At 45.3% G+C, this 14,500-nt stretch overlaps 1 protein-coding gene across 4 annotated transcripts in view; it reads right to left on the bottom strand.

Moving 5' to 3' along the window:
* Nucleotides 1-3,152: 3,152 nt before the first annotated feature.
* The window catches only part of LOC121585020 (methylcytosine dioxygenase tet3-A-like), a 52,642-nt gene continuing 41,294 nt past the window's right edge, over nt 3,153-14,500 (bottom strand). For all 4 annotated transcript variants that reach the window (XM_041901336.2, XM_045225756.1, XM_045225757.1 and 1 more), the window contains 7 exons: nt 12,671-12,764; nt 11,847-12,055; nt 11,358-11,508; nt 11,024-11,113; nt 10,277-10,414; nt 9,605-9,965; nt 3,153-9,118 (listed from right to left, as the gene is read on the bottom strand). In XM_041901336.2, coding sequence (XP_041757270.2) covers nt 7,371-9,118; nt 9,605-9,965; nt 10,277-10,414; nt 11,024-11,113; nt 11,358-11,508; nt 11,847-12,055; nt 12,671-12,764 — 2,791 coding nt within the window. In that variant the 3' untranslated portion in view covers nt 3,153-7,370. The remainder of the gene's footprint in view (nt 9,119-9,604; nt 9,966-10,276; nt 10,415-11,023; nt 11,114-11,357; nt 11,509-11,846; nt 12,056-12,670; nt 12,765-14,500) is intronic.

Below are 14,500 nucleotides of genomic sequence, written 5' to 3'. Positions count from 1 at the left end.
AGTGTCTCCAGCTTCAGAGATTTTTGCAATTTGTTCCAGTCATTGGCAGCAGAGAACTGGAAGGAATTGCGGCCAAAGGAGGTGTTGGCTTTGGGGATGACCAGTGAGATATACCCGCTGGAGCGCAGACTACGGGTGGGTGTTGCTATGGTGACCAATGAGCTAAGATAAGGCGGGGATTTGCCTAGCAGTGATTTATAGATGGCCTGGAGCCAGTGGGTTTGGCGACGAATATGTAGTGAGGACCAGCCAACAAGAGCGTACAGGTCACAGTGGTGGGTATTATATGGGGCTTTGGAGACAAAACGGATGGCACTGTGATAGACAACATCCAATTTGCTGAGTAGAGTGTTGGAGGCTATTTTGTAAATGACATCGCCGAAGTCAAGGATCGGTAGGATAGTCAGTTTTACGAGGGCATGTTTAGCAGCATGAGTGAAGGAGGCTTTGTTGCGAAATAGGAAACCGATTCTAGATTTAACTTTGGATTGGAGATTCTTAATGTGAGTCTGGAAGGAGAGTTTACAGTCTAACCAGACACCTAGATATTTGTAGTTGTCCACATACTCTAGGTCAGACCCGTCTAGAGTAGTGATTCTAGTCGGGTGGGCGGGTGCAAGCAGCGTTCGGTTGAAGAGCATGCATTTAGTTTTACTAGTGTTTAAGAGCAGTTGGAGGCTACTGAAGGAGTGTTGTATGGAATTGAAGCTCGTTTGGAGGTTTGTTATTATTATGCCTATGATATTAATTATATGGAGGGTCTGCTGTGTGCTAATGTGTAGGTGTATGTTTGTTTTTATAAAAAGTTTATTTTCCAAACCTTTCCTTGAGACATAAAAAAAAAAAGATGGGAAGGAAGTTGTGTTGGGGAGAGAATTGAGTTGTTGACTAGACTGGTGGGGGTCGGGCGTGCAGACGGCTTGGGCTGACTGTGCGGTCTGGCTGAAATTTGATATAGAGGATGTCTTAATAAAGACATTCAAAAGTCTTTGTACTTTATTTGTAAGAGTTGTTCATTTGTTAGGATATTGGTTAAAGGTGCAACACAATATTGATTATTGAATTATCTTTGATCTAGTTCAGTCTTATCAATCACTTAAACATATTTAATAACTAGCTTAATGACTGTGGGCATTTCTGCTTACTTTATGTTGTTCTAAATAGAGACGGCTAGAAGGGCCATGGGTCATATTAGATTGTGTAGAAATGCAGGAAATTAGCTTTAGATGCCCCCAAAAATGGGAGGACCCACAGACCCCCACCAAGTTATGTCCCCTCCACTTCTAAAGCCAAAGTTGTGCCCCTGTGTATTTAATTTGTATTTCAGAGCTGTAGTCTAACATTCCGATAAATGCTGACATGATATTAGGATTGCTATGAGGCTCGTATGTGGAAAATAATTATATGTTGAGACCAAATTAATGGTGGATTGATGAGAAATATATTAAATGGGTTCCGAGGGAAATGCCCTGGTACTGACATCTTCTGTGTTTTCAAGAATTGTAAAGATGAATTTAAAGATATTCTTTGGGTTGGCTGGCTGGGAAGTGCTTGTAATATATAAAAGAACAGGTGGGAACCGTACACATACTGTAGGTGTAAAGAGCAATGAAATGTATCTTGCAGTATTATAACACAGTGTAAGTCTATTGAGTTCAGCCATCACCTATTTCAATGACAGAACAACAGATTTGGCACTTATGTGAGCAATTCATTATGTTCTTGTGGTGATTTAGAACATTTTGGCAGCATGGCCAGTCTTTGGCAGCAGGGTCAAATGCCTCTTGTATTATAATGGTATTGCTTTTGACACTTAAATAGATTTGCTTCTATTGTCTGCTTAGAAATGACTGATCCTGGTCACTGTCATTACATCCTGCAGGGCTTTGACTTGCTAACTGTACCGAAAAGGGACACTCAGTCAATGACATTGAAGGGCAAGTCTTCAGTTCCTATTGATTTTCGCCACAAAGTGCTTCTTGGCAACAATGCTTTGACACAATTATTTCCCATTGAAGAAATGATTGAAGATTTGAAATTGAAGTCTTCCACCAGAATAAATATAACAATGCTGGTGTAGACAGAGACCTTGGCCTTTTCTCAATTGGATTTCCTCAACTCCTTCATCCTCTCTCCTTCGTCCTCTCTCGGCTCCTTTTGAAAAAGGTCAAAGGTAATTGAAGATAGGTGGCGAGGATAGGGAACATGGACGAAAATGTGTTTGTATGAAATCAAATGTTCTATAATATTGACAAGCAGGAGGAAATCATATGATGATTTCATTCACCGAGCTGAGCTGCCATTCAAATTGGAAGGATAGCATAGAATAAATCAAACAAATAGACACCTTAATTTAGAGGGAACTCAGGACAAATTAGCTCTGAATAAAATCTATTTTGCACCTCATCGTGCCTTGCCTCTATCACGACTTCTGGACACAACACAGTACTTTGTAATTTCTGTCTCACCCTCCATTACCCATCTGTATACTGTCCCAATCAAATAACCACCGACCTGGTCAACAAATAACATACGTTGGACTGAAATAAACATGCTGCAACATCCAATCCAACATCCTTCAACCTCATCACCCAAATCAAATGAGTCATCACCATACCCCAGCCAGTCCAGTACACAGACGGAAGGGTCGCCAATCAGTTGCAGGGTGTACTTTGATGCAATTACGCTCTTCTCTCATGATGGGATGATGGCTTTCCTGCAAGGATTCCTTGGAGGTCTGAGGTCAAAAAGTTAAAGCATGACCGAAGACTAATAATAATGAGATGCTTCTCGTTTTAGGTATAAAATGTCTTGCACAACTCATTTAATTAGTTACTTAAAAAAATAAAAATTTACACATTTCTTTTGGGATACACACATGTAAACACAGACACACACACACAGACACGCACAGAGACAGACAGACAGACAGACAGACAGAAAGACAGAGAGACAGAGAGAGAGAGAGAGAGAGAGAGAGAGAGAGAGAGACAGACAGACAGACAGACAAATAGACCTATAGAACATAATATTGCTGTGCTGCCATCATGTGGACTGAACTGTGCTTTGAGTGATCGTTATTCTAGTTTCAAACTAACATACTATAAGTCAACTTTACAAAAAACGGTCAGAAATGTTGATCATACCACAAATGATTTTCATTTTTAGCTTTTTATTTATCGCGCAACATAAAACAATATTGTGGGTTGTACCACATACACTATGTATTCACATAATACACCATACAGCTACAAAGAGAGACTGAACAAAAACAAAACAACTTTTTTACATACTGCATACTTGACATGAAAAAATAGAACCAAGAACAATCTTTGAACTCAAAAAGGAATGTAGCTGCCAGTTGTGATGTTTTGTTTGTTTTCTGTTTATTTGGGGCAGGATTTAAGCTTGAGCCCAGCTTGAGAACTGAGAGCGGGGTATAAATCGTGATAATATTTGTGTGTGTGTTTGTGAGAAAGAGAGAGGGGGACAGACAGGGGGACAGGGAGAGAGAGGGGGGGGGGAAGGAGAAAAGGAGAGAGAGATAGAAAGTATGTCAGAAAATATGTGAGATGTGTAAGCAGTTATTGAGTGTATAAGTATGTACGAAAAGAAGTGCGTGAGGGAGAAAAATAGGGTGGGAGTACACAATTGTTCCAATATTTTAACATTCTCCCCTCACCATTAAAATGTACAGCATACCCAAAACAGTCATGTTTAATAGAATAGCGTCCGGCACATACACTGCAACAAGTTTTCAATTAAGATAACAGTCTGTTCACTTCAATATAATATGATAATTCAATCCCCATACCAGTTAAAAGTACCTTATGGGGACGAGGATTAATAAAAGTGTATGTATGAACTGTGTGAGTGCTTCAATTCAAGAGTTGTAATATTTTTTTTTTCACTGCCTTGAACATGAATGGGAAATTCCCATGAGATCAGCACCGGAGCAGTTCCCCATCCATTGAAACTGACATATTTAAAGAAATAGTTTCTCTTATCATTCTAAGAGCTCTAAAAAATATCAATGATATAACCCCCCCACACACACTATTCCCCCGGGGGGGGGGGGCTCCATAGCACCAGCCTCCTTTGAGCATTTTTCTGTTATTTCCATCATAGAAATCTACAAAATTCATCTGAAGAATATATGATCAGCACCCATTATTACATAGATCATAAATATGAGTGAATCATTATAACTGTGTGTGAATCATGCATTGTTGTTATTAAAGGGGGAGTTTGTTCTAACGGTGAGAATAGAATGCAATTGAAACAGGATCATGAGTAGTTGTGAGACAAAGGAACAGGCGTATTTTCCCCCAGTCCCTAAGTTAGTCAAAGTCCTGTTGGTCATGTCTGTGACAATCTATGACAATTAACAAAATACAATATTACAAACTAAACTACCAGGTATTATCTGGTGTCTTCCAGTAATGCACTGTACCTTCAGTCTGGTACTACAAGTGTTAAGTTGTCATGGTTTTTCATTACGGTTACATCCTTTACTACTGTTATAATCACTATCATTGATAATAATAACCAACAACCACATTAAAAATGAGTTACGGTGGTGGCAACCTCTCACCTAATAGTCTAACACAATGGACAAGATAGATTGCTGGGGCTACACCTCACCTCTGTCACTAGAGTTCTCTCACACATTTCTGATGACTTTGATTCTGCACCTGTTTGATTCTCGTGTTAAAAAAACTAAAATACGTTGGGCTCTATTCAATCCATATCGTTGAAGTGTTACAGATTTCGTAATAGAAATGTAAAGGTAATTTCCGATTGGGCCGACATATGAAGCGTTTAGCGTGAATGCCGTCTCCTCCAACATGGGGACATTACATTTAAATTTCAATAGGCTTTTACCACTGAATTTCCACGATACAGATTGAATACAGAGCCCTTTGTTTCTCATTGGTTCTCAGAGTGGATACCTAGATATCATACTCAGGTTTATAAGCGGCCTGATTACTGATTAGGTCAATCTCTTCTCACAAAGGGGGACTGGTTGGTTGCTGTCAGAGGTATCGTGTAGTACAGTACTTGAAATCCAGACAGCAGTATTGAGTATACATCTACAGACACAACAACACATTGGAAATCACTGTGTTGCTTTCTGCTGCTAAAGGCTGTCTGACAAACTGACTGGACTTAAAAGCCTGGAATCATTCATGATTTAGTCATTATCCCTCACCAGTTAAATAATCTTACCTAAATATTTTAAATATTTACATTTTTTATCTCTCCCAAAAAAACACACAAAAAAACACAAACCTAAAAAACGAAGCTTCAAGTTGTCAATAATCTGTTATTTTTCTTTCTCATTAAAATCAAGATTAAAAGTGCTTTTATAAAATCTTTTCTTCTGTATGTACAATTTGTATTAGCTAAAAAATAAAAAAAAAATAAAAAAAACAATCATAATCATTATCATGTAATAAATAAGAATACAAAAGTGGATTAAAATGAGTGTGTAGATAAGGGAGCACACAGGGAAGCTGTGGACTAATGTTTATCATGTTCCTCTGTCCTCAGTGGTGCCTGTGTGTGTGTTCGTAGCGTTTTGCAACCATAACCAGTGTCTCTGCAATGTTGAGGTATAGAGAGCTCTATATCGACAACTTCATAAGCACCAGGGTTTTTCATCTCAGAAGTGAGCACCAAGCAGGCTCTGGTTCTCACACGCACGCACACACACACACACAAATCTAAGAGCTGGATACAACATGCAGCGCTGCACTGAGAGAGAGGCCTCTCTAACAGGCTGAGGAGGATCTTAGTGCAAGATGTGGAAAAAATATTCACAACCTTGTAGCCCAGTCCAGTATGGTGCACTTTAGATTGAGACAGCTAGGGTTCAACCCACTGACTGCAACACTTGATGACTAAGGGCCAATGCAGAGGCAGCCATGATTGATGAATAAGGTTTTACTGGCTCTGTTGTGACAATGTGTGCATAGAGACAAACCTAGCTCTGCTTCAAAACAACTAACCGCACCATGCAGAAGCAGGACTCACTGACTGAGCCCTTTGTGTGTCAACATGTGTAGAGAAAGCACCAGTGTGTGTTTAGGAGTGCATTTCTGTCCACACACTATTCCCATCAATGTCTCCGGTTTCAGTGTAAAGGCCTTGCGTGGCCCGTGCTGCCTGTGGTCATTGGAAGGACCAGACTTTGGCGGCCATGCTTCGGTGGTTTAAAGCAGTAAGGCATTGCTCTGTGCTGGCTGGATGACAAGAGCTTTGTGTGTGTGCATGTGTCTGTGTGTATCAGTGCACCATTTTACAGGGGCTTACAGGGGAGCCATAGAACTGGAGGGATAGATCTCTCAACCAACACCTGAAGGATGATGAGGACTTCTAGTGCCTGTTGTTCTACTCACTCTACGTCTATGCTATAAAAGCACCCTTCCTTATATTCAGCATCTAGTGCCATGAAGAGGAGAGAAATGGAGAGACTGACATCATCCCTGTGGAAGGGATGAAGATCAACATGAAGCACCAATAGAGTGAGGCGGGTCGGTAGGGTGAGAGTAAAAATGGAGAGAGAAGAACCCTTCTCTTCACAGCAAGGCAGACAGGACAGGATTTAAAAAAGGCATGACTTTGGGGACGTTACTAAAAACCGGATTGTTCAGAGACACACTTTTGGTAATGATTAATGATTAAAACGTTTATATTTCTATGTTGGAAAGACTGTCTTGAGGACCCTTGCCGTGCTGAGAAAGGCCATTCTCCAAGTACAGTTACAAAAATGTCAACGGCCAAAAGAAAAACAACAAAGAAATGAGCAGATTTCCAGAAATATGGGAAAAAATAAAGATCGACTGAGAGACAGAACCCCTCGGTAAAAGACAAAAACAAAACCGATCACATCATTAATAACAACATTAATGACAAAACAACCATATCAACAAAAAACTAATCAAATCAGCATCTTCATAATCATAATAATAACAATACCTGTAATAACAACATTGACAGTAACAATAGCAATCGTAATAATATTGATAATAATAGTAATAATTAGGAGGATCATTAAAATTCTATGAAGAAGGAGAAGCGATGGAGTCCCCCCGCGGAGGAGAGAGGAAGAGCACCACAGGCAGTGTGTCTGTATGGTCCAGAATCCCAAACTGCTGCCTGACATGAGGTAAAAAACAAACAAAACAAAAAGAGGAATCAAACCAGTAGTCCCCCTCCTTCCAGCCCAGAGGGCCAGAGTGAGGAAACAGAGCAGGAAGAGAAGGATGGAGAAAGACACAGGACTAAAGGAGGGGCTGAGACACTCATCCCTGGCCTGCTCAGCCCTCTCTCCCTCCACCAGTCTGTGTCCATCTGTCCATCCATCCTCACACAAAGTGGCTGTAGGGCCCGGTGAGGGTGGTAAAGGCGTAGGGGGACACAGTGACCGTGGAGGTGGTGTGTTGGGTGGGGGCCAGCCGTGTCACCGGCCCCTCTCTCTTGTCCGTGGTCTGGCCAGGCCCCGGGCTGGCCCCTGCTGCCGTGGCCCCCAACTTGCGTTTCTTTCCAGGTTTGATGTCGTCGTAGGGCAGCCCCAGTAGAGCTGCCTCCTGCTGCCTCTCTCTAGCCCGCTCCGCCAGCATCTTCATCTTGGCCTCCCAGAGCAACTGGCCGTGGCAGGGCTGGTTCATGTTCTTGTGCTGGTAGAACACCAGGGAGATGCGGGTGGGGTGAGAGCGGTCGGGCCTCTTGAGCGGTGTGGTGGCGTGCAGCTCGCGCCGGGCGCACTCAATCAGGATGGACCCGTGGGCGGGCGCCACCGCCACCCCTCCGATGCTGGGGTCCAGGAAGTTATGCTCGCTGTCCGACCACCTCTCTTCCTCTTCGAGGTTGCGAGGGGTCTCAGCCTGGGACTGTCCAGCCGACTGCTGTAGGGCATCGGGGAACAAGCGTCCCTCTGGGGCCGGGGACGGTGTACTTGCCATAGAGCCTCCGGAAGACTTCCAGGCCTTCTCCTGGAGCCCTAAGGGGGTCGAGCCCCAACTCTCGCCCGCCTTGGACCACATCTTGTCGGGGAAGCCTCCGGTGGGACTGGGGCTGTAACCAGCAGGAACCATGCCTATGGGCCAAGGCTGAGGGCTGGGAACAGGGCTGTCCCAGTGGCGGGGGGTGCCGGGGTGTGGGGAGGGAGAGGGGGATGGGGGTACCTTTATGGAGGGGGACGGGGAGGGAGCAGGGGAGGCCATGGGGGTGTTCGGGCCAGGGTAAGAGTTCCACTGCTGGGAGTATGGGGAGGGCTGTTGTGGGGGATGCTGATACTGCTCTTGGAGGTATGGGGACTGGAAAGTCTGGTGAGGTCCCTGCTGGTGGAACTGCTGCTTGTCTGAAGTGAAGGGAGCCTCCGGGGGGCCTGGGGATTGGAGGTTGCCTTCCCAGCTGCTGGGCACCATACTGCCGTTTGGCTTGTGCCCAGGCCAGGGCCCTCCAGCAGCGCCAGGCTGTGGGGTGGTGCCGGGACAGCTCTGGGCATTGCCCCCCTCATAAACTGGCATATCCATGGGCTCCTGCTTGATGACGGGGGTCCCTCTGTGGGAGGGCTCTGAGGAGACTGAGGAGGGACGTGATTGGTTGTAGTCAGGTTGGTGAGGGTGTGGGTAAGCGCAGCGTTGGTGTTGGTTGGCTGGGTCTCCATGCTGCTGCTGCAGCTCGAGGTGGCCTGGGCCCGAGTAGGTGTGAGCCAGCCTGGCCTGGAGGCTCTGAACGTCTGGCTTCTTGTCCAAAGGACTGGGGGAAAACTTGGGCCCCGTGTGGTGCCAGGAGCCTTTGCGGCCCTCGTAAGTGAGCTCATGGGGGAAAAGTGTGCTAGGGTTGGGGGGGTAGTTGTAGTAGCCATAGGGCAGTGCTGACGGTAGATTAGGGCGGTAGCCGTTGACAGGGCCTGGTGGAGGTGGAAGTGCAGGGGGCTGGCCATTGGAAGGGAGGCCTCCCCGTGCGTAGTAGCCAGTGTGGGAGGGGTAGACGTGGTAGGGGTCGGCAGACTGGGCAGGGTAGCCCTCCAGCTGACCGTTGAAGGGCTGGAAGCGCTGGTCCACTGGCTCCTTCTTTATGGTGGGCTTCACCTCCTGCTTAGGGATCGCTGTGGAGGAGAGTAGATAGAGGAGAGAGGGGTGATAAGATGTGTAAGATCACGTGGTTTTAATGGTTCACTTGGTTGGAGTTTTGGGATTGATGGGTTTGATTCCTGCATGGGCTGCATACTGTAAGCTGACTAGCTATAGGTGTTAACTGTACTGTAGGTCAGTTTAGATTAAAGCATCTACTCTAGGGCTCCCCAACTGGTAGACCATGGGCGATTTATTATATCTGTTTGGGCTTCTTGCGGTCAATTTGCAGTCTACAAATTATTTGTAATTATGTTCCATCCCCCTGACCATCCGTTCAAGAAAGAATCGGCCCGCGGCTGAATCTAGTTGATGATTTCTGATCTACTCTATGACCATACTATTATCATCATACTGTAAAGCAGGTTGGAGTTTTGTTTACACCAGAGTTATGGGTTTATTATTATCATAAACCTCACAACACTCATGAAGCGACATGTTTCTAGTAGAGGTCATCTCACCTTTATTGCCATGCTGTCTGACAGGGGAGCCAGCATGCCGGACCTCCATCTTGATCACGGATTTCTCCAGCGTCTCCGTGGACGTTGGCGGCTGCTGCTTGCCCTTCTTCTTCTCAGAGGCTCGGTTCTTAGCGTCCAGGCGGCGCTGGCGGCAGGATTTGGCGCGCTCGGGCAGCTTGCGGACCTCGCGGCGGAAGTTGTTGAGCACCTGAATGGCGCCTGTGCGCATCTTTTGGCGCTGGCCCTCCTCGCTGCCGAACTCGTCTGTGAGGGCGGCCTTGTAGAGGGGAAGTACGTGGAGCTGCTCGTCCTCTGGGATCTCCCCCACCGTACGGTTGTCCTCTTTAGTCAGCGTGCACACCTGGGGGTGGACAGAGGTGTGTTAGTGTGGGACTCCTACTGTGTGCCCATTCACCATGTAGAGAGAGAGACAGGGTAACTGTCGTACAGTTGTCCTGCACACCTTTCCAGTTTTATTAGTCGTATGTATGGGATACACTGTCCAACAAAATGCTTACTTGCAGGATCCTTTTCGACAATGCAACAATAAGAAATAATAATGTCCACACAAAGAGAAGGAAAGAGCGATAAAGAAGATTGACAAGAGAGTGACGAAGAGAGTGGCAGAAAGAGAGAAAGCGAGAGAGATAGAGGTAGGGCTGTGTGTCGTACCACAGTGCAGCCGTTGTAGAGGTTGTGCTGGTCCTTGTGAGCGTGGGCACAGAAGTCCATGCAGGCGGTGACACCGGAGAACGGCCGGCCTTCCTTCAGACCCAACCTGCAGTCTGGAGCTTTCGTCTCATTCTGACACTGAGTGACAGGAGAGGGGTCACAAGTTGGGTTAGCATGGGATTACTCTACAGACCATATCTAACACTCATAGCATCCCGTGAGTTTCTATTGTGTACTTTTGGAGGGAAGTCTACAAAGTACTTATTCAGCAGAGTGTAAAATCACTGAGGAACACAGGGAAGAGGATGGCATGTCCAAGAGCAACCTGTTACTCTATATAACATATCTTACACTCATAGCATCCTTCAGCTTGGGTTGTTTACTTTCAGAGGGACCGTCTACTATTTAGAGAGTTCTGGTGCTGTTACTTCTCAGTTGCACGTAGGTGTATACTCTTAGAAAAAAGGGTACCAAAAGGGTTCTTCGGCTGTCCCTGTAGGAGAACCCTTTTTGGTTCCAGGGTTAAACCTTTTTGGTTCCACGTTGAACCCTTTTGGGTTCCATGTTGAACCCTCTGTGGAAAGGGTCCTACATGGAACCCAAACGGGTTCTACCTGGAACCCAAACGGGTTCTATCTGGAACCAAACAAGGGTTCTTCGACAAACCCTTTTAGGTTCTAGATAGCACCTTTTTTTCTAAGAGTGTAAGTGCAGGTAGGTGATGGTGGGTGTGAAGGCAGGTGTTACCTGGTTACTGTAGGCCTGTGGGGCCAGCTGCTTGTACAGGGGAGCCACCTCAGTGGCCAGATCCTGGAAGTTATCCCTGAGTTGATCCTCCTAACATACACACAAAGACAGATCAGTATACCCTGGTAGCTCAATAACAGTGTTAGCTTAGTGTGGTGTAGTCAATAATAATAATTGTGCACAGGTGGTATGAAAGTTGTGTGTTCCATCTTGAGGCTGTAGTACTTGGCTATAAAAGCAAGGAAGGGAAGCATTTATTGTCTATGGAGGCTGCACTGCCTTTTTCAAGGCAAGTCTCAATAGTACAGATATGGTACTATACATAGTCCCTTACCTCTTGGGGGTGGTCTCCTGCCAGTCTGAACTTGCGTGGTATTTTGCTGCGGGCGTACTTGCAGCCGTTGAAGTACATGCTCCAGGAACAGCCGAAGGAGAAGGAAGCTCCACAGCTGTCAGGGTCCTTGCCTTGGCACGCACACGTACGACTGCAGGCAGGCAGGGGGAGACAAAGAGCACCAACACAGTCAGCATCACTCACAACCATCAGACACTCACAAGGTCATCTTTATCAGAATGCCTCAGTGCATTGAATATCTATTGAAAACAATAATGAAGTACTCTGCAGTCCATAAGTAGACTAACTTCCTCATTTATTTTCTACTCCTACAACAGAGATTATCATGCACAGACGTTTTGGCTGAAAGCCTCCCTCAGTGTGCCATCTAAACATCTTTGCACTGCTGAGTTTACTGCTAATTTAAGAAGAATATAAGCATATTCTGCTGACTTATTCGTGGTTCTGTGAATGTCTCCTGTCACTCACTCATCGTTGAGTCCACAGCGGCGGCTAGTGGGGTTGCCGAACTTGGTGAGGGTGGCGGCGAGCTCCTTGTAGAGCTTGTCGCCTAGCGCCCGGGGCACGCCCTCCCACGCCATGATGAGGATGATGATGATGGCGTTGGGACAGTGGTGACCCGGCCGGGGACGCACCAGACACAGCAACTTCTCTATCTCACTCCCCCGACGAATCACCTGATAGGAGAGAGGGAAAGACAGAAAGGGTGGAGATGGCGAGAGAGAGAAAGGGAGAGAGAGAGAGGGGGGGTGAGATTGACACCTGTCTTCTCCACTACTCTCTCAATAGTGTATGTTTAGAAGCCATTAAACCATTAGCAGGGTGTCAAAGAGAGTGACAGAGGTGGAGACCTCCAACTGGGAGGGAGAGGGATCAGGGAGACCCCCTGCTGGACCCCCTACTGCTTTACTGTCTGGGGTGAGGCTGTGGTGTCTGTCTGCTACCATCTACTCTGCTCTACACCCACTCATTTTCACTAATGGCTCTTAGTATATAGAAGAGAAAAAAAATACACGTGTGTCTGTTGGTTTTACAATGTCTGATGAAACATTGTGTTGATAAGAAATTGTTTGTGGTTGCCTAGACTAGTATGTTGTGTCAGCCCGAGGGCCAGTCTGTTTGTGCTACGATGCTAACCCCCTGTCACTCATTGTCATGTTTGGCTTGATAATGACCACAATGGGGTTGGCAAGACCACAAACAGATCTGGGACCAGGCGTTGTGTATGGTTAGGCTTTGTTTGTTCTGTGAGAGGTAAGTTCAGTGTGTTATGTATGGGTTCTGGTACTCACCCACTTGGCGATGGGACATCCCTGAGAGCTCTTGCCTTCCCGGCCAGTGTAGATCACCTTCTCAATACGGATAGCATCTCCCTTCTCTCCATACCTGCACAGAGAGAAAGACAGCACAGTGTGAGTGTATACTGTATGTCTTACTGAACACAACAGTTTAACTGTATTGTATACTGTTCATTATAGAACGTTCACATCATGCCTATAAACACTCCTTAGCTGTGGTATATTCACTATATACCACACCCCCTCTGGCCTTATTGCTTACTAAGCAAGTAGCCTATGTGCTTCTGCATGACCATAATGCAAATGTTTGGACTCCATGAGAGTTGGACGTGTCTTGTCAAACACAGAAACCACAAGCTGGCTGGCCAAGAGGAGTATTCACAGGACGCTGTTGATATTCACAGAGGCATGACAGTAGCAGCCAAAGCTCAACATAATCTGACCAGAACATTGTTAGTCAGTGTGTCTGATGGAGAATGAAACCCAACCCTTAAGGGCCGTCCACACCAAGGATGATAATTATAATGATACACATTTGAAAAATGGTTCTAATTCAAGTGAACAGGAGCATTCATACTACAACGATAACAACAAACAGAGAGCGAAAACGAGAGCTATCGTTTGGGTCACTTTCAGAGTGATTTTTTCCCTGTCCCTCAGGTGATAAAACATTGACAACCAATCAAAAACGTTGAAGCGTTCGTTCTTGGTTTTAGGTGTGCGGGGCTGCTTGGACAGGAGGGAAGGCAGAGTGCACAGTAAAGTTGCCTGAAAAACTGGGCATGTGTGAGCATATTGGTAGCCACATTAATTATAGGAAGACTTGGGAGATTGATGATCCACGACAAACAGCGCATATCAGTATGAGAAGGCCATATTTTCTGATGGTATCTGTTAACACCGATACAACCTGACAAAATACACACTGTCACTAGCCTGCTAATGTGCCTTTCTGGAACATGTAAACTGTCAAGAAAAGTCCTATTAGCCTACTGATCCAAATGGTTGCATAATCAGGCCTAGGCTGTTGCAGTTATTTCGGCATGAATAATTGAAAACAGGACGTTTGAGCAGTTATTCAAATTAGCGTATACATCACTGCAGTTTACAGTCCTAGAGAATAATTGTGTACTCACTTGATACAATAATAAATTCCTCATTGCACTGTGTTGTTGAACCCTAGGTAGAATAATGTTATTGTCTAAAAATGTATGCGTAATCAATAGTGGAGCTTTGCGTGCCAGGGGAATGCAGAGCGCAGCCTGGAGGAATGCACAGATCTGCCATTTCATAAACTGTCAACTTTATTATTATTGCACTTAGACAGGTAAATATGTATAGCCCTACTATTTAGCTAATGAATTGCCTAATATTTAGCTTCTTACTTCGGCTACAGAACTATAGCCTTTCTCTTCCAGCTGTTCCCGTGCGCAATAGGCTATATGGCTACGGACGCAATCCTCTCCACTATTCCTCTTCTCGTGAAATCGCAGGAAAAGCTATAGGCTACAAAAGCTATAGGACATTTATTTTGATAATTTTTTATACTAGGCCTAATAGCCTTTTCGTGGAGAGAAGCAGGCTTGCTCTTGCTAATTGCTCAAATGTAAAATAGGCCAAATGAACTGACTGGGAAAGTTTAGAAGAGAGAGAGTGCGTTGGTGTGATCACTTTGGCCTGTTTTGATAACATGGTTGCACTGATGCATTGCAAATGGTTGCACAGGACATACAGAAAGATGAGCACAGTGGGAAAAAAAGATCCAAACGAATTAACAACCATTAAAAAAATGGAAATCACTTGCAAACCACTTGAGCAACGAGG

This window comes from Coregonus clupeaformis, chromosome 16 (assembly GCF_020615455.1).
Source record: "Coregonus clupeaformis isolate EN_2021a chromosome 16, ASM2061545v1, whole genome shotgun sequence".
Taxonomy (NCBI): domain Eukaryota; kingdom Metazoa; phylum Chordata; class Actinopteri; order Salmoniformes; family Salmonidae; genus Coregonus; species Coregonus clupeaformis.
The sequence above is the reverse complement of the archived record's forward strand: the minus strand, read 5'-3'. Positions and strand labels throughout refer to the sequence as shown.